The 24,665-nt window shown below is 51.4% G+C and overlaps 2 protein-coding genes across 3 annotated transcripts; both read left to right on the top strand.

The window, feature by feature from the left end:
- The first annotated feature begins 1,992 nt into the window (after window positions 1-1,992).
- TMEM209 (transmembrane protein 209) lies at window positions 1,993-17,185 on the top strand. Its single transcript, XM_009983337.2, has 14 exons — window positions 1,993-2,129; window positions 2,244-2,302; window positions 3,057-3,188; window positions 3,946-4,172; window positions 4,534-4,738; window positions 7,511-7,686; window positions 8,375-8,446; window positions 9,564-9,660; window positions 11,218-11,343; window positions 11,791-11,888; window positions 14,513-14,627; window positions 14,720-14,817; window positions 15,804-15,877; window positions 16,216-17,185. Exons 1-14 carry the CDS (start codon window positions 1,993-1,995, stop codon window positions 16,268-16,270), a joined length of 1,671 nt encoding a protein of 556 aa, XP_009981639.2. The 3' UTR covers window positions 16,271-17,185.
- Window positions 17,186-19,287: 2,102 nt separating this feature from the next.
- On the top strand, window positions 19,288-24,665 carry LOC104377446 (uncharacterized). 2 transcript variants are annotated; one of them, XM_086610809.1, is made up of 20 exons: window positions 19,288-19,342; window positions 19,673-19,819; window positions 19,901-20,022; window positions 20,122-20,230; window positions 20,324-20,440; window positions 20,617-20,684; window positions 20,759-20,896; window positions 21,037-21,222; window positions 21,319-21,421; window positions 21,517-21,658; window positions 21,740-21,923; window positions 22,048-22,147; window positions 22,239-22,357; window positions 22,499-22,536; window positions 22,758-22,870; window positions 22,965-23,113; window positions 23,332-23,426; window positions 23,726-23,804; window positions 24,094-24,202; window positions 24,592-24,665. In XM_086610809.1, the coding sequence occupies exons 1-20, from the start codon at window positions 19,288-19,290 to the stop codon at window positions 24,663-24,665; spliced, it is 2,247 nt and encodes a 748-aa protein (XP_086466935.1). The 2 variants fall into 2 exon arrangements, with proteins under 2 accessions (XP_086466935.1, XP_086466934.1); XM_086610808.1 differs by having other exon boundaries at window positions 22,484-22,536.

Genomic DNA, 24,665 nt, shown 5'->3' with positions numbered 1-24,665 from the left:
CTGGCCCTGCGGCAGGTGCTGTGGCTGCCCCCCCGCCCTGCGCGGGGAGGCTGCCTAGAGGCCGCGGAGGCGTAGGGCCGCCTGTGTGTGACAGGGCTGTGGGTGAGTGGAGCTGCGGGGCCGCGTCTGTGTGGCGGGTCAGGCCGCAGGGAGGTGTGGGGCCGCCTCCGTGTGGCAGGGGGCAGGGTGGGGGAGGCAGATGGCGGGCCTCTGGTGTGTGTGAGGGGGGTGGGCAGGGCGAGCTGGGCGGGCTGCCGGTGTGTAACGGTGGTGGCTGGCTGGGGGGAGATGTGGAGACCCCCGGGGGGCGTGGGGGTGCTGGCTGGGGGGAGCTGTAGAGACCCCCTGGTGGTATGGGGGTGTTGGCTGGGGGGAGCTGTAGAGACCCCCTGGTGGTATGGGGTGTTGGCTGGGGGGAGCTGCAGAGACCGCCGGTGGTGTGGGGTGCTGGCTGGGGGGAGCTGCAGATACCGCCGGTGGTGTGGGGGTGCTGGCTGGGGGGAGCTGCAGAGACCGCCGGTGATGTGGGGGTGCTGGCTGGGGAGCTGTAGAGACCCCCGCGTGGTGTGGGGGTGCTGGCTGGGAGGAGCTGTAGAGACCCACCCCCGGGTGGCATGGGGGTGCTGGCTGGGGGGAGATGCGGAGGCTGCCCGTGTGTGACGGTGAGGTCCGGGCAGGGGGAGCTCTGAGGGTCACTGTGTGTGGGGCAGGGGAGGCTGTGGGGGTTCTTTGTGCGCAACAGGTGTGGGTGGAGGGTGCCATGGGGTCTTGGGTGCTGTGTGTGGCAGAGGAACCCGCACGGGGTGAGCTGGGCAGGTCGCGGCAGTGGGAGGTGTGGGGGTCCTCCGTGTGTGGCACTGGGGTCACTGAGACCTTCCCTCGTTTCTGTGCCTTAGAAGAAGGCAGAGGGTACAGCAGGACATTACAGCCTGGAGGTGAAAACCCCACAGCCATCCCTCCGAAACGAGTGGGGTAGGACCATGTCTCACTTAGAGTGCAGTGCCCTAAAGGGCACCTTCTGCTTTTGCAGGAGGGCATGGTGCAGGGAGAGAGGTTGGGAGTGCAGAGATGGGGGAAAGGATCTCTACTTGGGGTTGTGCATTTGTCAGTGTGAGAAGGGAAGCTTCAGGGAAGGGAAGTTTTCATACGGTTGACCGTATGAAAAAACGGTCAAAAAAGGTAGCAGGCAATGAGTTCTTCTGTAATTCTTCCAGCAATCCTGATGTTAACTGTTTCGCCATTGGATCATTGTACCACTAAGAAGCAGATAATGCGATTTGGGGTTCAAGTTTTTTATTTTTTAATTAGGTCGTAAGGTACAGTTGAAGTATTTATCCCCAAAAGTAAATTGTTTTTGTTCCCATCTAGTGAAGAATGGTGTGACGGATTTTTAAGTGAGTGGTAGGGTGGAACAGTAGCGTATTTTGGTGACAGGACTAGCAGAAAAGGTCACCAGGGTTATTTCTTTCACATAAGAGGCATAAAGGTTGCTACTTTTCAGATTTACTGAAGCCACAGAAGCTGGCTGTACAGTCTGAAAATACTCTGCTGCCTACTGAAATAAGTAAGAATTTTCAATAAAAATACTGCACAATTGTGCAAGGCCTTTCCTTCCTCTGGCTTCCTTTGCCTGGAGAAGGCAGGAGCTTTGCCTCTGGCTCCTGAAGGATGTTATTTTTAAAAAATGAGGTTGAAATCTGTCTCTGCCCTCTTACGTGCACCTCCCTGGAGAAGGTGGACGCTGTTCCTCAGTAACAAGGTGGCAGTGCTGACATCAGAGTTCATCAAAGAAATATTCCCTATTTTTACTGGTAAAAAGAATCTGCTTTTTTTTTTTTTAATATGCTAAACATTACTCAGTGGCTAAAGGTAAAGCCCATTTCTATAGTTTGTTTTGGATAACTGCTTTTTATTTCATCTCGTACTGACTGAGAATCGTACTGTATAAAAGTTGCCATATTTTGTCTTTTCCCTGTGTTTGTCGTTAAGATAATGATGTCAGAACAGACTTCAGGGACTTACCTCATCAACAGGACCACTAAGATGAGGAAGGAGACGGAAGCCCGGAAAGTGGTCTTGGCCTGGGGACTCCTTCACGTGTCTCTTGCTGGCATGATATACGCTGAAATGTAAGTTAATTGTTCCATCTGATCCAAACAAGCAAAACGTCTGCTTTGTGTGTCCCTAAATATTCACCGGGACCCAATTGTCACAAAATAATAACTTCTTGTTGTTGTTAACAGGACTGGAAGACTGATAAGCTCGTATTACAACATCACATACTGGCCGCTCTGGTATATCGGTGAGTCGCTGCAGCATTTAAAGTAATTTTCAGGATTCTTTTCTCTTTTCACTTGTCAGTTCTGTTGCCAGGGACGTAATTTTTAAGGTAGCCTTTTTTTTTTTCTATTTTCAATTTAAATCGAAATTTTATTTTGCTGTTATCTCTCTTGAAACTGTTGGAATTTCTTTTTTTTTTTTAGTGACAGGTAAGAAGTGTTAAGGGCTTTCTTAGATATATCCTGAAAGGGCATGAAGAACTTGTTTGGTGCATTAAATCTGTTTAATGTGTGGACTGAGGCTTTGGAGAATGCTGCAGGTTTTACTGACATGTTGTACTGTGGGTGCAGATTGCATTTCATGATAGTTTAAGTTTGTTTCGGATGAGTTGGCTCTAAGCTAGCTGTACCAAATAGAGGATGAAAAGGAGCAAGGAGAAAAAACTCATGAGTGACAGATGATTTGATGGAAGATCGTGTTTGAGAAATACTGTGACACTTCATTGCAGTAGTTCATGTCCTTTCTGGAAAATAACCATCTGTTTTTAAAAATTAAATTTCCCCAACATAAATGAATCTCAACACAGCAAGGAAAATGATCTCCAATGGTTCTTGCGTAAGAAGGTGAAGAAATCTCAGATTCTTGCCCAAATTGGTTCTCACTTGTAGCGCTGATAACGACCTGTTTTTAATGGGCGTGTGCCTGTTCTTGCAAATAACATATTTTGATTATTCCCCATGCTCGAGCTATAGTAACAACTCCTGTGTTTCTTCTAGAATTCGCACTTGCGTCCCTGTTCAGCCTGAATGCCCTGTTTGATTTCTGGCTGTACGTCAAGTACACAGTGGCACCGACGACCTTGGTCGTGAGTCCTCGCCAGCAGAGCCTGCTGGGCCTGCGGGATGCAGGTGGGTGAAAAGGACGGGGTGGTAGTGGCTGCTGAAGGAGTCTCACTGGAGATTCAAACATTGGGAGGCTGGACCAGCAACTTGTAACCTGTACATGGGACTAGGAGCAAGGCAGGGAGTGCAGGTTTATATTTAGCATTTATATAGACTTATAATTAATTTTGGTGTCCTACTGATGTCATGCTTGGTAACATTTGGCTGAAATCTGAAGCTGTAGGGTTTGTGCTGCGTTATGGACGTGTGTTTCAGTCTTCTCTCTCTTCTGTCAATGGCTTGACTGCTGAGTTCTGTGGGGGCCAGATTTTTCTAATGTCCCTTCTTTGAAAGGACGTTGTAGGGAGATGGGGGTCAGTCTCTCCTCTCACATTATGAATGACAGGATGAGAGGGAATGGCCTCAAGTTGCGCCAGGGGAAATTTAGGTTGGATATCAGGAAGAATTTCTTCACAGAGAGGGTTGTGAAGTATTGGAACAGGCTGCCCAGGGAGATGGTGGAGTCCCTATCCCTGGAGGGGTTTCAAAACTGTGTGGATTTGGTGTTGAGGAACATGGTTTAGGGACCCTGACAGTGCAGGGTGAATGGTTGGACTCGATGATCTTGAAGGTCTCTTCCAACCAGACGATTCTATGATTCTAACATCTTTTTAAAATTCCCTTAAGGTAGCGTTGTGTGTGCGTTTCGTTGTGCGTTGAAAAAGGGGAGGAGGGTTTGGGCCTGCTGCATCCACAACGTTAATTCTGTTTTTCCTTATTGCAGCGATACAAACAACTCCACCACGTGAGCTGGCAGCAAAGAAAGTCCCATCTTCGACACCTTCTCCTCTGAACCAGGGTCAGAGTGTGCTGAGCTACAGCCCGTCACGCTCTCTCAGTGCCAGTCCAAACTTTACTACCAGTTGTATCACAGGGTACAGCCCTCAGCTACAGGCTACGTCGAGCAACAGCAGTGCTATGACCTATTCACCAAGTAGCAGCTACAATAAGGTAACGACCAAGACGGCTCCTAAGGGTATGGTTTCCTCCTTGTCTTCTGCCGTGTGCCATCAAAGATGAGCAGCAGCCAGCAGAGAGTTGTATGTATGTGTGTTTGCTCCTTTTGCAAAGTAGATGTAAATTTGCTGTTTTGGGATTTGTCCTTTTTCCCTAGTGTCGCTTCATTTGTTTTAGCGTGGCTGATTTGTTTCAGAACAAAGCAAAAGTAAGAAACCAAAAGGTAAATGCAAAGGAGAAAAAAAGCACCAACCCACACCCCAAACAAGAGTCTTTTACATTCATGTTGTTTGGAAATCAAAGTGGAATTCTGTCTTCCTCGTATGACACAACCATTTGTTTTTCTTCGGCCAAGTTCTCCAGCCTCAGCCCTTCTCCGTGTGGATCACTGTACCCCATGAGCATTGGACCAGTGGAAACCAGTGGGCTCAGATCTCGTTACCGCACATCACCCATTCGGTATAATTCTCCCCCTGGCAAAGACGACTACATGACAGACCTCAAGGCACTGGAGGCCTTCCTTCAAGATGAAGAGGAGAAACAGCGGAGAGTTCAACTTGGTAAAGAAACAAACCGATTTGATTGGAAAAGCTTGGAAAGGAGAAGGTGTGGGTTTTATTCATGGAATCATAGAACGGTTTGGATTGGAAGGGACCTCAAAGATCAGCCAGTTCCAACCCCCCTGCCATGGGCAGGGACACCCTCCACTACACCAGGTTGCCCAAAGCCCCATCCAACCTGGCCTTGAACACTTCCAGGGATGGGGCAGCCACAGCTTCTATGGGCAACCTGTGCCAGTGCCTCACCACCCTCAGAGGGAAGAATTTCTTCCTTATAACCAATCTAAACGATGATCTCTAAGGTCCCTTCCAGCCTTTGCCATTCTGTGATTCTAAATCTCCCCTCTTTCAGTTTAAAGCCATTGCCCCTTGTCCTGTCACTACACGCCCTTGTCCAAAGCCCCTCTCCAGCTTTCCTGTAGGTACTGGAAGGCTGTGATAAGATCTCCCCGGAGCCTTCTCTTCTTTAGGCTGAACAGCCCCAACTCTCTCAGCCTGTCTCCATAGCAGAGGTGCTCCAGCCCTCGGATCATCTCTGTGGCCTCCTCTGGACCCGCTCCAGCAGCTTCATGTCCTTCTTGTGTTGGAGACCCCAGAGCTGAAGACAACACTGCAGGGGGGTCTCAGGAGAGCAGAGCAGAGGGGCAGAATCCCCTCCCTCACCCTGCTGCCCACGCTGCTTTGGATGCAGCCCAGGACACGGTTGGCTTTCTGGGCTGCCAGCGCACGGTGCTGGCTCATGTTGAGCTTCTCATCCACCAGCACCCCCAAGTCCTTCTCCTCAGGGCTGCTCTCAATCCATTCTCTGTCCAGCCTGTGCTTGGGATTGGGATTGCCCCAACCCACATGCAGGACCTTGCACTTGGCCTTGTTGAACTTCCATGAGGTTCTCACAGGCCCACCTCTCCAGCCTGTCCAGGTCCCTCTGGATGCCATCCCTTCCCTCCAGCATGTCCACAACACCACACAACTTGGTGTCATCAGCAAACTTGCTGAGGGTGCACTCGATCCCACTGTCCATGTCTCCAACAAAGATGTTAAATAGCACTGGTCCCAGTACTGACCCCTGAGGAACACCACTCGTCACTGGCCTCCACTTGGACATTGAACCGTTGGCCACAACTCTTGGAGTGCAATCATCCAGCCAACTCCTTATCCACCGAGTGGTCCATCCATCAAAACCATGTCTGTACAATTTAGAGACAAGGATGTCATGTGGGACCATGTGAAACGCTTTGCACAAGTCCAGGTAGACGACGTCACTTGCTCTTCCCCTATCCGTCAGTGCTGTAACCTCATCGTAGAAGGCCACCAAATTAGGCAGGATTTGCCCTTAGTTGAAGCCATGTTGGTTGTCAGCAATCACCTTCTTATTTTCCATGTGCCTTAGCATAGTTTCTAGGAGGATCTGCTCCATGATCTTGCCGGGCACAGAGGTGAGACTGACTGGCCTGGAGTTCCCTGGATCTTCTTTTTTCCCTTTTTAAAAATGGGGGAGATGTTTCCCCTTTTCCAGTCGGTGGGAACTTCACTGGGCTGCCATAACTTTTCAAATATAATGGATAATGTTTTAGCAACTTCATCTGCCATTTCCCTCAGGACCTGTGGATGCACCTCATCGGGCCCCTCTCATCAAGGCAATAAAGCCCATCGTCTGGTCATGGTCCACTACAGCCAGTAAATGCTACAGAGAGAAACTATCAGCACACGTTTCCTTGTGCTGCACCAGCAGCATATATCCTGTCCAAAGCAATACTTTGGAGGAAAACTTTCTGAAGCTCCTAAGCCACGGAGCTGGTAGAAACGATGGTGTTCTACCTCACATCCTAATTACTCAGTAGAAGACCAAACTGTTCATCAGCCACCTTCACCAGGGTCACAGGTGATGACCAAAAGCGAGTTAAGTCTATTTATGAGTGTGCTGGAATCCTTTGCAACTTTTCTTTTCCGCAAAAGCCAATCTTGAATTGTTCCTGAGAGCAGCCCTGGGGAGAGTGACTTTGTGCTCGTTGACAAGAATCTCAACATGAGCCGGCAATGCGTGCTGGCAGCCCGGAAAGCCCAAACCATTCTCTGATTCTGTATCTTGTGGGGAAGTGTTTCAGACCAAGGGGGTGAATTACCTGCAGGCAGTTTTTGTCCTGGATAGGGACAGTCAAGATAATCAAGGTGAAATCAGTGTTTATGCCTACAGACTTCAGTGTACATGTTCACAGAATCCCAGAATTTCAGGGATTGGAAGGGACCTCAAAGGATCATCCAGTCCAATCCCCCTGCTGGAGCAGGACCACCTAGATCAGATCCCACCAGAATGTGTCCAGGCGGGTTTGGAACATCTCCAGAGAAGGAGACTCCACAACCTCTCTGGGCAGCCTGTTCCAGTGTTCTGTTCCCCTTACTGGGAAGAAGTTCTTCCTCATGTTTAAGCGGAACCTCCCATGTTCCAGCTGATATCCATTTCCCCTTGTCGTGTCATTGGATGCCAGTGAGAAGAGCCTGGCTCCATCCTCATGACAGTCACCCTTTCCATATTTATAAACATTAATGAGGTCCCCCCTCAGTCTCCTCTTCTCCAAGCTGAAGAGACCAGTATAGCCCAGTACAGCTCCCTCAGCCTTTCCTCGGAAGGGAGATGCTCCACTCCCTTCATCATCCTTGTGGTAATCGTGGTAGCTCATGTTCGTGTCTCTTGTTAAAGCCTTAACACTGACGTATTGTCTGTGCTGGTACTTGGCAATAATTGAGTGACGGTTTAATGATGGGTCGTTTCAGGAAGTTCAGATTCCAGCTCTCCTTCCAGCAGCCCAACTTTTTGGAACTACAGCCGTTCCATGGTAGACTACACCCAGATACTGAGAAAGTTCCAGTATCAGCTGGCTTGCAGGTCCCAGGCTCCGTCAGCACACAAGGACGAAGCTGATCTGAGCTCGAAACAGGCTGCAGAAGAGGTAAATTCAGCAGCAAGGTGGTCAAGAGGGAGAAAGAGGCCTCTAAAATACACAGCTTAATTCGTTCAAAAATGTCGGGGAGAGAGAAATCCTCTGGCATTCAACCACCTTCATACAGCTGCACTGTAAATGGGCTTTTCAAATTCTGAATTTTAGTCAAAAAATGGTTTCTCCCATGGAGACCAAGGCGTACTCTGGATAAAATACATTTGTGACATTAAAATTGGCTTGAAACTGATGTGTGTGTTTAGCTCAGTGGAACAACTGAAGGATATAAAGCATGAAGCCTTTATGCCAGCATCTGAACGAAGTCTGATGCAAAGGAATGCAATTCACGTGTCTCAAATTAAATTTGATCCGTTTTCTTTGTTTCCTACATTAACCTAACAAAGTTTTCCATTCAAATACTTCAGTCAGTCCTACAGTTCAGACCAATTTTATCGTAATAGAGCAGAGAGCTTAAAACTGAATTTGGGCTCATGCAAGATGATTGTACCATGAACACTCTAGTGGGAGTGTCCTATGTGACGCTGCTGTAGAAGTCACATGATACAGCCAGCGGATTTATAGGAATTTTGGGGAAAATACCGTTTGAATTATGCACTGTGGTTAGCATCAGAAGTTGTCACAGACCCTAAAAACTCTTGGTGTTCTGTTAAGTTCTTACATGTACTTAATCTTTCCATAGGTGTGGGCGCGGGTGACGATGAACCGACAGCTCCTTGACCACTTGGATTCCTGGACCGCCAAGTTCAGAAACGTAAGTCCCGTTTCCACACACTGCCTGGTTTTTAAGGACGAGCCCAGCCGGGTGGAAAAGCACCTCCATGTCCCCTGTGTGGCTCCGGAGTGGGAGGAACTGCAGTGTCTGTTGAGGAGTGGGGTGAGCTGGCACAAGGAGACAGAACACAACGTGCTTGTGAGAGAGGGGTGCTGGGATGCGTTTCCGACCTGACCTTGGCGTTTTGTGCTGTGAGAACTTCTCAGCTGTAAAGTTCATCCACCTTTGAGTGAGAGACAAAAGCATCTCGGGTACGACGAGATTTGGTTTTCTTTGGTTTTCCCAGATCACTAAATTCATGTTTCTGCACTATTTTAAACTCCTTCTTCTGGGCTCAAAGCATGGAAAATTCCAACCCAAGGGTTGACTTTTTCTGACGGCTCTGAGCAGTGTAATAAAAAGCAAAAAGAAAAACCTTGACCTTATTGATGAGAATTGTTACAGCAGAGGAGACTTGATTGCACACAATGGGAAAATAATTAATAATCTAACTTTTAATTGCCCCTTCAGTCATAGCATCTATCAAGTATGTAGTTTGCTTGTGTGTTTTGGTTTTTTGGGGTTTTTTGAAGTAATAAGATCAATGAAAAGCAAAGATTTGTATGAGATCCATACCAGATTCCTGAGCATCTGTTCCTAAATCCAGAGCCAGCATGCTTCAGTTCCCAAATCCTGACACGTACAAATCCCACACGTAGCTGTTTATCAGCTCCTTGATTTCCTGAAACAAATGTGAGAGGGAGTGGAGCCATCAAAGTATAAATTATCTTTATGGATGGAGGGCTGTGCTTCACAATACCCCTTCTCTCATTGTTCAGAAAAGCTTTATCTCATACTTGCTAGAGATTTGTTTTCCTGACTCCTTTACGTGGGTTTTTCTGGTCTTTTAGGAGGTGTTAAGGAGTCATTTAAACTCTGCCTAACGTGATATTCTAATTTAATTACTTTTCTCCTTGCTCGGCTTTGGTGTTTCTGTTGCTCAGCTTCTTTGTGATTGTGACAGTGATGATGAGTAGGGTGTAAGCTAAGGATTGGCGTTTTTAACATATTTTTGTTGCTTCTGACCTTTTGAGTTTGCACCTTTTTTCTTTCCTAGTGGATTAACGAGACTATCCTAGTGCCACTGGTCCAAGAGATCGAGTCTGTGAGCACCCAGCTGAGAAGAATGGGATGTCCAGAACTGCAGATCGGAGGTAGGGTGAGGCAGTAGCTTTGGGGTTCCCAGTGGTGGTTGATGGAGGGCTGCCCCGTAGCTGGGCCGTTGGATAGGTATTATGGGAATGAGGTCTGTTAAATATTCCTGTTCCATTTCTGCTCGCTATTGCTGTGGTCTTTGTTCCATGTCAGGCATTGCATTAGGCTGGAAGGGTTCTTCATATGGACTTCTGGAAATATTGATGAAGTCACACTGATGCTCGTCTCATTTAAAATTCATAAACCTCTCCTCTTTTTTTTTCTTTTTTTTTTCTTTTTTTTTTCTTTTTTTTTTCTTTTTTTTTTCTTTTTTTTCTTTTTTTTCTTTTTTTTTTCTTTTTTTTTCTTTTTTTTTTCTTTTTTTTTTTCTTTTTTTTTCTTTTTTTCTTTTTTTTCTTTTCTTTTTTTTTCTTTTTTTTTCTTTTTTTTTCTTTTTTTTTCTTTTTTTTTCTTTTTTTTTCTTTTTTTTTCTTTTTTTTTTCTTTTTTTTTCTTTTTTTTTTCTTTTTTTTTTCTTTTTTTTTTCTTTTTTTTTCCTCCCTAGACTTACTGCTGGGGAATTACAGGCTCAAATTAACCTTGATTATTGCATATTAAACTGTTGGACAACATTGCAAGGATAGAAGTGCTGTGGACTCTCAGTGTCTCAAGTCCTATGTGCTTTTCCAAATTCTTCCTTCAAATCAGCTGCATTCTGAAAAAAAAAAAATTTTAAATTCTGGTGAACTGGAGTTCTGTTTTTCGTGTCACGATATGGTTCTGAAGGAACTGCTTCTCTTGTTTCTTAAAATTTATATCCCCTTAACCAAGAAATGGATTTGATAGGCTGCATTTAAATCCACCTTTTGTGAGCTGTTTCTTGTAGTGTCTCTTCAAGAGCTACATCTGTTGCCATGTCTATAGAGAAACTGGTCAGTGCTGGTCTTGTCCCCGCTTCGTTACTTGCCTTCTGCTCTTCAAAGTGGATGGTGGTTCCTTGTAGCTTTTATATTCTGTGATGTAAAAGAGACATCTGCTACCTCCTTGGGAGTGAAGTGAGTGTTTGGGGTAGTGTCACATGTTAAATGTTACAGAATCACAGAATCTCAGAATGTCAGGGATTGGAAGAGACCTCAAAGGATCATCGAGTCCAGTCCCCCTGCCGGATCAGATCCCACCAGAATGTGTCCAGGCGGGTTTGGAACATCTCCAGAGAAGGAGACTCCACAACCTCTCTGGGCAGCCTGTTCCAGTGCGCTGTTCCCCTTACTGGGAAGAAGTTCTTCCTCATGTTTAAGCAGAACCTTAAACATAGAATCATTTGGTTGAAAGAGACCCTCAAGATCATCAAGTCCAACCATTCACCCTGCATTGTCAGGGTCTCTAAACCATGTTCCTCAACACCAAGGGAGTTCTTCAACATGAGGAAGAACTTCTTCACAGTAAGGGTAAATGTTTCCAAGGTTTTAAATGGTGTGCCAAAAAGGAGAGTTCTTTGCAGCCTGGCCTGGTGAGGGAGGCTGTTGGCAGTGCCGGGGTGCCCGTCGCTGACCTGTGCTGGCTCTTTTTGCGTTGCAGAAGCCAGCATCAGCAGTCTGAAGCAGACAGCGTTCGTTAAAGCTCCGCTCATTCCAACCCTGAACACTATCGTGCAGTATCTGGATCTTACACCCAACCAGGAGTATTTGGTCGAACGGATCAAAGGTTCGTGGTGTGACTTTAAAACCCTTCCATTGCCACAGTCAGGGGTTGGTGGCGTCAGACGTTCCTTCAGCGGAGATGTTTGAAGGGTCACAGCGAGGATGGCAGCTGCTTTCAAGCTGGGGAGATGCTTCTTCACAACCTTCTCTTTTTTTAGCGATGTAACGATGCGGGACTTGGATGTAACTTTGGGAATGTTTTTAAAAGCCTTATTTCTCATTTTCCTCCTGCATGCTCAAGGTGCAAAGTGCTGGATTTAATCCCTTCGTTAACTACAAATAAAAATCAGCCTGTAAATTTACCTCATTAATACATTTACAAGTATTTTGTTAGTTGAATTTTTCCTATTCTGTACAGCAGAAACAGGTACGAAGCCGCTGAAACGAGCAGAAAATACCACTTTTGTGCACTTTCAACCTGCAGTAACTGAATCCATCTTGTTACTTTCAGAGCTTTCTCAGGGAGGGTGCATGAGTTCCTTCCAGTGGAACGGAGGAGGGGATTTCAAAGGCCGCAAGTGGGACACCGACTTGCCCACTGACTCCTCTGTAAGTTTTTGAAGACATCCTTACACAATGGCTTAAAGCGAGTTGCCTTTCAGCGTGGGTTTTTGCAGGGGGGTAGCCAGTCAGTCTTTTGAGGAATATGGCAAAATCCTGTTTGAGTCAGTTACACAGATAATCCCGTTGTAGTCGGTGAGGTTCCGTGGGGAATAACGCAGATAGGATCGGACATGGCGTAGATCACAAAAATGCAATTGTATATCTGGGCTCTTACTTAGGCTCCTCTGGAATGTCTGTCTATGAGGAGCAGCCTGATGGGTGAGGGTCTTGTTTGGGCAGTTCTCTTGCTACATTTTTTAAAAAGCCAAATGTCTGCCTTCACCTAACAGCTTCTAATGCAAGGAAAACCTTTCACCCTGTGTTCGTGTTTTCCTTTGCTATAATGGACAGAGGGGAAAAAAACGCAGGTGGAGTGGCACAATGGCTGTTTAATTCAGTAATTAATGTTTTGTGAGAAATCTGAAGATGTTCCATGTCCTGCTTGAGAGAGAAGGCTTGCAGCGATGCTTAGCCCGATAATCTGAAAGGTCAAGAGGAGCAGCACCCCAGTGAAAACAATGACTTGAAAATCCAACTGGAGTAATTAAAAACATTAAAAGGAAGACCACAGAACAACTCATAATTAAAATCATTAAAAGGAAGACCACAGAACAATTCAGGGAGTAGCAAACAGGCTTTACTGTGTGAGTTCAGTTGGACTCTGTATCTGAAAGTAGAGTTAGGGTGATTTTTTTTGTTTGTTTTTCTCCACTATAAGTAGATTTTCAGTTACTTGGGAGAACAAAAACCAGGAGATCTGAATGTCAGAGCTTCACAACTTTGCTGGCGAAGATATAAGGAGACTCAGTTGCTGGAAGCTGAAGTTGTACAAAATCAGACTTGAAATAGGATTTGATTTTCTGTTTGTGAAGGTGATGAAATATTTGGTAGTGACTTGCCACAGAGCAGCTCTTAGTGGCTTAGTCAGTAGAGTAAACGGCTCCAAAGTATTTAAAGATCAGGAGACAGCACACCCTAGAATTCACTCTTTTGATCAAAACCAGCTGAGAGGGGTGGTGTTGGCAGTATATTAAACTTTTAAGAATTCTGGGAAAGAACTTCTGATATCACAAATTAAAATAAACACTTGCCATGCCGTTTTGATGTTAACTTACTCAAGACAATTACTATAAAAAAAAAAAAAACACATTTTTGTTAATCACGCTGCAGAAAATACAAAGCTGTGATTCTTCTTGAGACTTTTGGCCTTCAGCACAGAGAAACTCTTGGTTTGTCTGCAGAACAGATCGTGCTCTACAGAATGAACACAGAAAGCGTCAGGTCACAGCTGATTTGGTGACGTTGCCCACATAAAGTGTTGAGAACTCTCCAGGAAGAGTTAAAACACAAGTAGCAGGTTGAGACGTGGTTTTCTGGATAGTTCTAGGACGTTGGATCAAAATTTTGACATTCTTAGCAAGACACGTGACCAGCTCAGGTTTTTCTGGTGATTTTTGGTCTGCCTTTCATGAGGAAAAAGGAGAAATTTGCTCGATTTCAGCTGGCAAAGCTGCTGTCTGATTTCATGTGCCCTTCTGGGCCAAATCCTTGCAGCTGGTCTGGAACCCATCACTGAAACAGGTGGTTTGGAGTCGGTGGCCTAACTGTGCCAATAAAATCTGTGGCTTGGCCAAGTTCTGCAGGATGCCAGGAGAAGGTTGTTCCTGTGGGAACTGAGCTCCTGGCACGCAGCATCAGTTCATCGCGTTGTGACCGACGCCGTTTCACGTAACTGGAAAAAATAAACTTGCCTTTGCCCAAGCAGCATGCCTGGAGCGTGGAAATCTCCGCTCAAAGCGTTCAGCTCCCTCGGGCTCCTAAACATACAATCATAGAATCATGGAATGGTTTGGGTTGGGAGGGACCTCAAAGATCATCCAGTTCCAACCCCCCTGCCATGGGCAGGGACACCCTCCACTACACCAGGTTGCCCAAAGCCCCATCCAACCTGGCCTTGAACACTTCCAGGGATGAGGCAGCCACAGCTTCTCTGGGCAACCTGTGCCAGTGCCTCACCACCCTCAGAGGGAAGAATTTCTTCCTTAGATCCCATGGAAATCTCCCCTCTTCCAGTTTAAAGCCATTGCCCCGTGTCCTGTCACTACATACCCTTGTCCAAAGTCCCTCTCCAGCTTTCCTGTAGCCCCTTTAGGTACTGGAAGGTGCTGGAAGGTCTCCCTGGAGCCTTCTCTTCTCCAGGCTGAACAGCCCCAACTCTCTCAGCCTGTCTCCAGAGCAGAGGTGCTACAGCCCTTGGGTCATCTCCGTGGCCTCCTCTGGACCCGCTCCAGCAGCTCCATGTCCTTCTTGTGCTGGGGACGCCAGAGCTGAAGGCAGCACTGCAGAGGGGTCTCAGGAGAGCAGAGCAGAGGGGCAGAATCCCCCCCCTGACCTGCTGCCCACGCTGCTCTGGGTGCAGCCCAGGACACGGTTGGCTTGCTGGGCTGAGAGGGGTTAAGTCAGCGTTGCAGCGCCAGACCGTCAGATGCTGTACTGGTGCCTGAGATGATGGCAGGAAAGCCGCTGGGTTTTTAAGGCCGCTGAAGGGAGTTTTGTTTCTCTTTGCCCAGATCATTATGCACGTGTTCTGCACGTACCTCGACTCCAGGCTGCCGCCTCACCCCAGGTATCCCGACGGCAAAACCTTCACTTCCCAACACTTCGTTCAGACACCGGATAAACCAGGTACTGGCACGCACCTGGAGCTGCTCTTTGCCTCGTGGATCACATCAGCACCCGTGAAATCCCCTTTTGTCTTTGGAACTTTTTGTTCGCAGACACTTCGAACGTAAAGAGATTTTGCATCTACCAAAGCAGCATCAATCCGCCCCACTACGAGCTGATCTACCAGTGCCAAGACTACAACCTGCCCAAGGTACGCTGGTGTTACTGGTGTTCTCCTGCTACCGGGACGTCATGGGCAGCTCTGATTTGGGAGTTGCTTTTTTTAGGAACGAGCCACATTTAGTGACTGTTTACCTGTCGACTGGCCCAGTGCAGGAAATAAACATTAGCTGGGTCTTTGACCATGACGTGATACTTGGTCTGCTACTAAATAATAGCTTTAGTATCTATTTAGGATACGTAGAGTACCTTGGTAGTAGCTTCCTCTTTTTTGTTTTCTGACCATTTATTTTAAAATATCGGGTCATGTAATCCCTGATGGGTTTTGTCACCCCTTAAGGGCCAGCACACTGCCTGCTTGGCCGTAAGAAAAGCTGGAGAGGCACTTTTTACAAGGGCTTGTCGTGATAAGACAAAGGGTAATGGCTTTAAACTGAAAGAGGGGAGATTCCAATGGGATCCAAGGAAGAAATTCTTCCCTCTGAGGGTGCTCAGGCACTGGCACAGGTTGCCCAGAGAAGCTGTGGCTGCCCCATCCCTCGAAGTGTTCAAGGCCAGGTTGGATGGGGCTTTGGGCAACCTGGTGTAGTGGAGGGTGTCCCTGCCCATGGCAGGGGGGTTGGAACTGGATGATCTTTGAGGTCCCTTCCAACCCAAACCGTTCTGTGATTTCATGATAATTCTGAGGGGAAACTTCCAGTCTCAAACCAGCAAAATTCTCGTGTGAATTTTAACTTTATATTGATCCCTGGTTGTTGCTGGATCTCTGCTTTCCAAAAAACTCTGGCATTTCAACTATTTGGAGATGATAACCCAGCCAAAACCCATGTTTGGTCTTTTTCTGGTATTTATCTAATTGAAGGAAATAAAGAATTAAGGGGAAAAAGCCTGACAGCCTACCCCGGGATGCCATTTCATGGTGTCTCTCTCCAAAGCCACTTATTCTACCCGAAATACTGCGGTGGTTTCTTGTCAGTGACTCGGTTTCCAAGTTCTTCTCTCTTTCTGTGGATTCAGGGAAGAAACAACATGTTCCACACCTTGCTTATGTTCCTGTATATCATAAAGGCAAAAGAATCCGGGATGCTGGGGTAAGTACCCGATGCCGTCGGGATGCGAACGGAGCGTTCTGTCTCGAAACGGTGCTTCAGGCTGAAATCGCTGCGGCGGGATGATCTTAATGGTGTTAAAATCGTCTTCTCCTTGGAAGCAGTAGCAGCTTTTTGATAAAATTGAATAAATTTTATGTGTGTGAGCAATAAAAACAACGTCCTCCTTCGTTCCCAAAGAGCTGCGCTGGATTCACCGCCAAAACACACCACCAGCCTGGGCGCTGCAACGCCGAAGGGCGGAATTGATTCGAGTTTATTTAATATTTCAAAATGGCACTTTCACTCGTGATTTATCGTGGTAACTTCTGGCTTTGCAGGCGCGTCAACCTCGGCTTATCGGGAGTGAACATCTTGTGGATTTTTGGAGAATGACGTCTCCAGCGGGACGCAGGCCCGGAGGAACGGTGCTCCTCGGGCCACATGAACCCGGCAGCACCGTTAGTTGTTGACTTACGCGCGGATTTACTCCGAAAAGGACTGATTTCAGCGCTGCTTTGTGAGTTTTTTTAATTCTCCAGCGGGTTTCGTGACAATATTTAGAACATTTCACTCTCGGAACACTACTACGCGTCAACACCAGGCAGGTTTTCTCTTTCCGGCTCCTCAGCTGAAATAAATCCTGGTTTTAAAAGGTTTTTGCTGTTTCTGTGCCACCTGTCGGTGCCATCACCGCTTAACTGGTCTCAGGACTAAACTCCAGCCGTGTTTGAGGGCTGGAACGCCCCCCTGGAGTTACACACAGCCACCAGCAAGTTGTCACATGGAAAGATCCAGCAATTTGACCAACCTCAGGATCCAAGAAATTCCAGCTAAGGTACAAGAAAAGCCAAGTCAAATTCAGACTTGTTTTAATTATGAGAAGAAAACCATTTTTTTTTTTTTTAATTTCTGGCTCTCAGCGTTGATGGAGTTTTCTGACCCCACGAAACGTGCTGAGGTTCTGCGCTACAGGCGTGAAGGAAGGAGAAAACCGCGTTTCATTCGCAGGTTTCAGCAAGATTTTGATGTTGATTTGGGTTTTTTTTGGACCGAAACAAGGACGCCATCCAACTCCGACAGTCCTGCCAGCTCTGAAACACCACAATGCCACCAGTCCAACCTCAGCTTTGCTTTTTAATTTCTTTTTACTGCTCCCATCAGCTTTTTTTTTGCTAATAACCTCTTCTTTTGGGAGCCTTATGGACTCCAGCGCCTCAGTGGGGCACCAGCCTCTATAAACCCGCCAACTTTTTAAGGTCCCCGCTTTTGGGGCTGGACCTTTTTGGGGAAAAACCACTTGGATTTGTTTCAAAGAAGTAGTCATTAAATATTTGTCAAAAAAACATACTGTATTTGGGGGGTGGGAAGGAGAATCTCTTGTAAATTCTGGCAAATGAAGATTTTTTTTAGAATTAGTTTTTTAGTATTAGTTTTAGCAGTTATTTTTTTTAAAGGAGGGTAAAAATCCATAAACCCCCGAGATGCTGAAGATCTTTCTGAGCCGAAGACGAAGGTGTCGTCTTGTTCCCCCTCTCTGCACCTCTGGGAACCACCACCCCCCTCCATCTTGTTGTAAACTGCCCCAAAACCCACTTGTACCTACAAGTCATGAGAATTACGCCGCCTTGTTACCGGAGGCGAGAACACCGTGTGTTTTCTTGCAATAAAATCTTTTTTTTTCACTCTTATTTTTGACTGCTGGCCTCAGACAGGATGGAAAAAGAGGAATTTGGGCTGGGATCAGGACACGGGTGCCCCCTTTTTGTCTCTCGAGGTCGGGGGAGCTGCTGGGTTTGGTGTGAACCGATGGGTTTTGGCAGTTTTCTCTCTCTGGGGAGGTTTTTCCGAGGGACAGATCACAAAATGCCGTATTTGGTTCCCATATTAAATGAGTTTATCAAACGCTTGTTTGGCTTTTTCCTGTGGTTACTCATCGTGTAAATCCATCCCTGTGCCAAGGGGGGATGTTCAGGAACCGGGTTTGGCTGGGCTGGACCCCAAATTTTGCACCCGGAGGGCAGGGTGGGGCTGGCCCGGCTGCCTTTCACCCCTCCATGTGCTAAAGGTGCTTCAAGTGCAGGAATTTTCTTCTTTGACCAAAAAACGGGTGTTTCTTGAGGAAAAACTCGTCCCACAGGGCACCCCTGGGGGCACTGGGCTCCTGCAGGATCCTCTGCACCCCAATAAACATTGCACCCCAATAATACCATGCCCCCTGGTCCCCATGCACCCCCCTTCCCGTGAACCCCGATACACCACACACCCTGCTCCCTCTGTACCCCAGTACATGGTGCACCCCAGTCCTTGTGCGCCCCAGTACACCCCCAGATTCTCCTGCACCCCAGTTGCTGTGCGTCTTGCTCCCTCTGCACCCGGACACACAGCGTGCCCCGGTCCTCCTGCACCCCGCTCCCAGTGCGGAGCCCTGTGCACCCCGGATTCCTGCATACCCCAGTCCTTGTGCACCCTGGTCCCTGTGCACCCCGATTCACTCTGCACCCCAATCCCTGTTCACCCTGACACACCGCGCACCCTGTCCCTGCGCACCCCGATACACCGCGCACCCCAGTTCCTGCATGCCCAGCGCCGTGCACCCCGATACACCGTGCATCCTGATCCCTGTGCACCCCGATACACCGTGCATCCTGATCCCTGTGCACCCCGATACACCGCGCACCCCAGTTCCTGCATGCCCAGTGCCGTGCACCCCGATACACCGTGCATCCCGATCCCTGTGCACCCCAATACACCGCGCACCCCAGTTCCTGCATGCCCCAGCCCCGTGCACCCCCCTCCCTGTGCACCCTGATACACCGCGCACCCTGTCCCCGCACACCCCGATACACCGCGCACCCTGATGACGGTGCACCCCGATACACCGCGCACCCACGTCCCCGCGCACCCTGATCACGGTGCACCCCCCTACACCGCGCACCCTGCCTCCCCGTCCCCGCGCACCCCCATACACCACGCACCCACGTCCCCGAGCATCCCCATACACCGCGCACCCTGATCCCTGTGCACCCGATACACCGCGCACCCTGATCCCTGTGCACCCCGATACACCGCGCACCACGTCCCCGCGCACCCCCGATACACCGCGCACCCTGATCCCTGTGCACCCCGATACACCGCGCACCTCACGTCCCTGCGCACCCCGGTACACCGCGCACCCTGATCCCCGTGCCCGCGCCCCCAGTACACCACGGCCCCCGCTCCCACGCACCCCCCACTCCCACGCACCCCCCCACCGCCGGGCGGAGGCGGGCCGGTCCCGGCCCCTCCCGCTGGGAAGCGGGGGCGGCTCCCGGGGCTGCGCCTCGCGCATGCCCGACACCTCCCGTTAAATACGGGCTGCGCGGGGCGGATCGACACCGCCGCCCCCGGGACCGCCGCCCCCCGCCCCCGCCATGGCCAGCGAGGGAGAGCCCGGCCGCCGCCGCTGCTGCACGCAGGATGCGCCCGGTGAGCACGGGGGGGTCGCTGGGGAACGCTGTCCCCCCCCCCCCCCCCCCCCCTCCTCCGCAGCATCACTCTGGGGGGACACCCCCATCCCGGGCACCGGCGGTCCCCCGTCCTGAGCATCACATCGGGCACCCTCGGGGATGCCCGTCCCGGGCACCCAGGGGGGTGTCCGTCCCTCCCGAGCATCACCTGGGGGTCACCCCAGGGGGGGTCTGGGTGTCCCCTGGAGTGTTTGGGATCTGGGTGCCACCCCGGCACAGCAGCCCGTGGGTGTCCCATGGTGCTGATCCCGGTGGGATACAGCCCCAGTATGACTCCATCCCCCCCCAGATGTCCTCAAGGCTCCCGAGCCCCAGGGTGACAGCGACGGCCCCCGCCGGGGCTCCCTCTGCGACCGCCACTGCGCCGCCATCAACAACGTGCAGGGTGACCTGGGGGAGCTGGGCTGCCACCTGCACCGTCCCCGTGTCCCCCCAGGTAGGTCAGCCATGGGACGGGCTGGGTACGGGGTTCCGGGGGGGTTCTGCACCCTCTGTCACCCCCTCGTCTCGCCCGCAGCCATGTGCCCCCCGTCCTGCTGCCAGCAGCACTCAGACGAGGTCTGCGAGAGCTGCGTGGTGAAAACCACCCTGACGGCCGAGAACGCCGTGGAGGCCAACAAGCTCTCCAACAACTACAAGGTGGGTGCTCGTGGTGTGGGTGGGGGCACCTATGGGTGCTCCTGGGTGGTTGTAATGAGTTTTCTTTTTATCCTCTTGCCCAAAAACGCATCTCTGCAGTTTGGCTTCAAGAAATGGAAGAGCCATGTGACGGCGCGGCCCTGGGAGGACCGATCGGAGATCGTCAAGGAGCTCTACTCTGATCTCAACGTCATCCGGGGCTCTGGAGGTGGGTGGCCCTGGGGATACCCTGTGCAGCGGCAGCGTGGATTTGGGATGGTGGAGGTGACAGTGGTCCCATTTGGTGCTTCCTCTTCTGCAGGATCCACGGTGACATGTGGGAACGTCCTCTACCTGCTGCTCTTCGGCTGGTGGCTCTCGCTCCTCTACGTCCTCGTGGCTGCCATCATGTTTGTCACCATTGTGGGGGCTCCTTATGGTAAGTCACAAATTTGGGGCCCCCATGGAAAGGGTTGGGTGAGCCGTGGGTCTGTTGGCTGAGCCTCAAATGGCACTGATGGGTGCTGGGGTCTCCTAGGTCCCTTCTTGGTGGGGTGGCCTTGGAGCTGGAGGGGACACATGTGTCCCTGACAGCTGGTGCTTCTTTCCCTGCAGGGCAGCTCTGCTGGGACCTGGCCGGGTATTTCCTCTGGCCCTTTGGCAAAGTGATCCAAAAAGTAGAGGTAATGGTGTGCCCCAAGTTGGCGACCAAGTGGGGTGTGCCATGCTGCACCCTGACACCCTCCGCCTCCCCCAGGTCCCGAAATCCCACCGAGCGCTGGGTGCGTGCGAGGTCGGCGCAGAGGCAAATGGCACGGGGGAGAGCTCAGCCCTGCTTGGCGGCCCCGTGCCACGGCGCTGGCGACCGTGGTGCTGGGTGGATGCAGGATACTGGGTGAGCCCCACCCTGGACACAGTGCCACCCTCCTCCTGGGCACCACCGTCAGTGGGGATGGCACCCTTGGGTGCCTCCACTCCCCTGGGGGGTGGGTGTTTTGAGGTTGGCAGCCCCTAAAGGTGACTCTCCGTTCGCAGCAGCGTGCCGGCGCCGTGGCGTGGCTGTGCCTGGGCTACCCGCTGCTGGCGCTGGCCCACGGGCTGGTGTGCGTCACCGCGTGGCTCCTCATCGTCCTCATCCCGGTGGCCAAGCTGAGCGCCCGCACTGCCACCCGTGTCCTGCTGCTGCCCCCGGAGCGGGTGCTTGTCCGGCATCTGAGGATGGTGGGTGCCTCCTCACCTCACCACCCTGGATTTTGGGGGGGGGGTGGGATGGGGGTGCTCAGGGTGGTGTCACCCACTTGTGCCCCCCCCCCCCAGACCGAGGTGCCACTGGAGGGGGAGGTGATCCTGTGCTGCTACCGTGCCCTCAACCCCTACTACTACAAATACGCCGTGGATGGCATCAACGTCTTTGCTGTCAGTATCCTTCTGTGGGCTAGAAGGGAGCGGTGTTGGGGGGGGGGCTGACCCCAAATCCCACCCCACCTCAGTCATCTCCTTGACCAGCCACCCCAGACCTGCTGCCACTGGTGCTGGTGACGCTGGTGCTGGGCTACGTGGACAGCCACAACAGCCTGACCAGCTCCCCTGTCAAGTTCACGTTGGCCCTGCTCTCCATCATGCCTCTCTCCTACTACATCGGGATGGCCATCGCCAGGTGAGCGGTGGTGGTGGGACACTTGGTGGCAGGGTGGGGACACATGCCAGCCCTGCTTACCCCTTCCTCCTTCTCCTCCAGCATCTCAGCCCAGAGCAACTTCGCGGTGGGAGCGGTGGTGAACGCCACGTTCGGCTCCATCACAGAGCTCACCTTCTACATCACGGCCCTCATCAAGGGCTCGCGGGAGGGCAACCGCTGCTACGCCGAGATCGTCAAGTCAGCGTTGACGGGGACGTTGGTGGGCTGCGTCCTCTTCGTCCCGGTGAGATGGGGTGATGCGCTCGTGGCACGAGAGTGCCCTGTCTCTGTGGAGAGCCGGGAGGATGGTGCAAGCAAAGTGCTGATGGGGACTTGGGTTTTTTGGGGGGGCCTTCTCCATCCCCAAGGGTCTGTGCATGGTGATCGGGGGCATCCGGCACCAGGAGCAACGGTTCAACAGCCGCTCGGCGGGTGTCAGCTCAGCCCTGCTCTTCCTCTCCGTGGGAGGTGAGTTGGGGACAGGGTTGTCCCCAGGTTTGATGGGGGGGTGGAGTCCCACCAGCCTGAGTGCCCACCTTGTGTCCCTCCATCCTCGCAGGCGTCTTTGCCCCAACACTCTTCTCCAAGGTGTACGGGAAGCTGGTCTGCGGCGAGTGCCACAACGTCACCCAGAACCCACTGGGCCACTACCTCTGCCACAACTGTCACTTCGACCTGGTGAGTGGGGACACACAGACCTCCAGCTGGTGGGGTTTGGGGTTGGGGGTGCTCCAAGCCCACCTGGCTCCTGCTCTTGGTGGTGGCAGCGGGGCTGTCCCTTGTCCCCCACATCCCTGTTGACAGGCGCTCTCTCCGCAGATGGAGAACAACGGCACCCTCTACTACAGCCACGTCCAGTGAGTGTCTGCTGGGGTGGGGATAGGGTTGTCCCCACGGTGTGGTAGCACCTCCCAGCCTGGGTTGTGGCCCCACATCCCTCCCAGGTCCCTTCTTCACCACCCTGAAGAGCTCCAGTCCTGCAGCCCCATCTCCTCCATCCCCAACTGGTGCAGGGGACCCCCCTGGGGTCTCCATGCCAGACCCTGGTGGCACTGAGCGTGTCACCTGTGTCCCACAGACCCCTGGTGTACACTGTGTCCCTCCTGCTCCCCGCCGCCTACCTCATCGGCCTCTTCTTCACCCTGAAAACTCACTCCCACATCTACGACATCCACATCAGCGACTGTCACAGTGAGTGTCCCCAAACTGTGGGATGGCCCCGGCTGCGGGGTCAGCTCTTCTCACCGCCCCGAGGTGTCCCACCGCATCTCTGCTCTTCCCCCAGTGCCCGGCCACCACCACAGCGCTGTGGTCCACTGGTCTCGCTGGCGAGCCCTGGTCATCCTCCTGCTCTCCACCCTCTGCATGTCGGCCTGTGCCGACCTGGCCACAGAGCACATCAGCCCCATCCTCACCAACTCCACCATCTCACAGGTGAGCAGGGGCATGGTGCTGAGCCTCATTGAGGTGGCCCTGAGGACTAAGATGTGCCCTTCAGGGATGGGAACCTGGCCTGGCTGTGGGGTTGAGCCCCAAAAGCTGGGGGAAAGCTCCTGAGGTGCTCCACGCACTGAGGAGCTGTGGCTGCCCAGGGTTTCGACGTGGTCAGGATCAGGCCATGCATACGTGCTGATGTCACCTCTTCCCTGCAGTACTTCATCGGTGTCACTGTGCTGGCAATGGTGCCGGAGCTGCCGGAGATCGTCAACGGCATCCAGTTTGCCCTGCAGAACAACCTGAGCTTGAGGTGAGATGACTTGAAGGATGGGGTTTGGGATGTCCTCCAGCGTTGTCCTTGTGCCCTGTCCCAGTCCTGTGCCTTGGTGCCAGCGATGGGCTGCCCAGCTTTGTGCTACTGGTGGGTCAGATCCCTGCCAACCTGCCCTTAAAAGGACTTAAAGCCACCCAAAAAATGGGGCCAGAACCATGCTGGGCTCCATGAGTTGGTTCCCCAAGGTGGGGATTTTTTCTCACCACGAGCTGAGTGACCCAAGGGCTGCCAGAGACCTGGCACCTGGCAGCTCCTAAGTCCTCTCTCCTCCCCAGCATCGAGATCGGGAACTGCATCGCCGTCCAGGTCTGCATGCTCCAGATCCCCATCCTGGTGCTCTTCACCATCTTCTATGTGAGTAGCCCCAGGACAGCCCCTGGGTGACGCCTGCCCCGCAGGGCTGGGGACACGCAGCACTCCGTGAGACATGGCAGGGGCACAGCTACCATCCCCAGTGTCTCCTCTCCTCTGCTCAGTGCAGAGGAAGGTGGGGTCAGATGTCTCCTACCTTGGCCGATGCTGCCCCCAGCCCCAGGGACACGTGGCAGAGAGGTTCAAGGGGTGACATGCAGGTCCCCCAACCACAGCTGGTGTGGGGCTCTCCTTGGTTGGCCATAAATCCCAAATCCTCTCTGCCTCACAGCCGACCAACTTCACGCTTGTCTTCAGTGACCTCCACGTCTACGCCAGCATGTTCAGCGTGGTGCTCATAAACTACATCTTCATGGATGGCAAATGTGACTACTTTCAAGGTGACCGCTCAGCCGTGAGGCTGCTGTGGGACTTGGTGTGCCCACCTTCCCTGTGCTGATGGGGTGGGGGGAGCTCCTGGAGACAGCCCTGAGGTCATCTGCTTGCTGCAGCTCTTGGCATGTGGTAGCTTGAGCAATTCTGGGGTCTTGGTTGACCGTCTTGGAGGTGTTGGGCCAGGGCTGGAGCTGGCGCCCTTCAGTAGCTCCAAGAGAGATCACCCCCTTTTCACCCTTAAGAGGGCGTTTAAACCCCTTTTAATTGAGATTTCACAGAGGACCATGAAAGTCCTCTACAGCGGACTAATCCAGACCACACCAGAAGGTCTTACAAGCAACCTCCCTCCTTGCTCCAAGGTGTAACCTCCTCCAACCTGCTCTGTCTGCCCTAGGCACGGTGCTGGTGATGGTCTACTTCATCCTCCTGGCTGTGTATTTCTTCGCCCCATCGCCCAGTGGTTGCTGA

The sequence above is a fragment of the Tauraco erythrolophus genome, chromosome 4, assembly GCF_009769465.1.
Source record: "Tauraco erythrolophus isolate bTauEry1 chromosome 4, bTauEry1.pri, whole genome shotgun sequence".
Lineage (NCBI taxonomy): Eukaryota > Metazoa > Chordata > Aves > Musophagiformes > Musophagidae > Tauraco > Tauraco erythrolophus.
The sequence above is the reverse complement of the archived record's forward strand: the minus strand, read 5'-3'. Positions and strand labels throughout refer to the sequence as shown.

Bases quoted from the DNA above. Each gene is read 5' to 3' on its own strand.
- TMEM209 (XM_009983337.2), top strand. From the start codon at position 1,993: ATGATGTCAGAACAGACTTCAGGGACTTACCTCATCAACAGGACCACT. The intron at 3,189-3,945 runs GTGGGTGAAAAG...TCCTTATTGCAG, and splicing joins GCTGGGCCTGCGGGATGCAG to CGATACAAACAACTCCACCA. The intron at 11,889-14,512 runs GTAAGTTTTTGA...CTCTTTGCCCAG, and splicing joins ACTTGCCCACTGACTCCTCT to ATCATTATGCACGTGTTCTG.
- LOC104377446 (XM_086610808.1), top strand. From the start codon at position 19,288: ATGGCCAGCGAGGGAGAGCCCGGCCGCCGCCGCTGCTGCACGCAGGAT. The intron at 20,231-20,323 runs GTGGGTGGCCCT...CCTCTTCTGCAG, and splicing joins CGTCATCCGGGGCTCTGGAG to GATCCACGGTGACATGTGGG. The intron at 21,223-21,318 runs GTGGGTGCCTCC...CCCCCCCCCCAG, and splicing joins TTGTCCGGCATCTGAGGATG to ACCGAGGTGCCACTGGAGGG.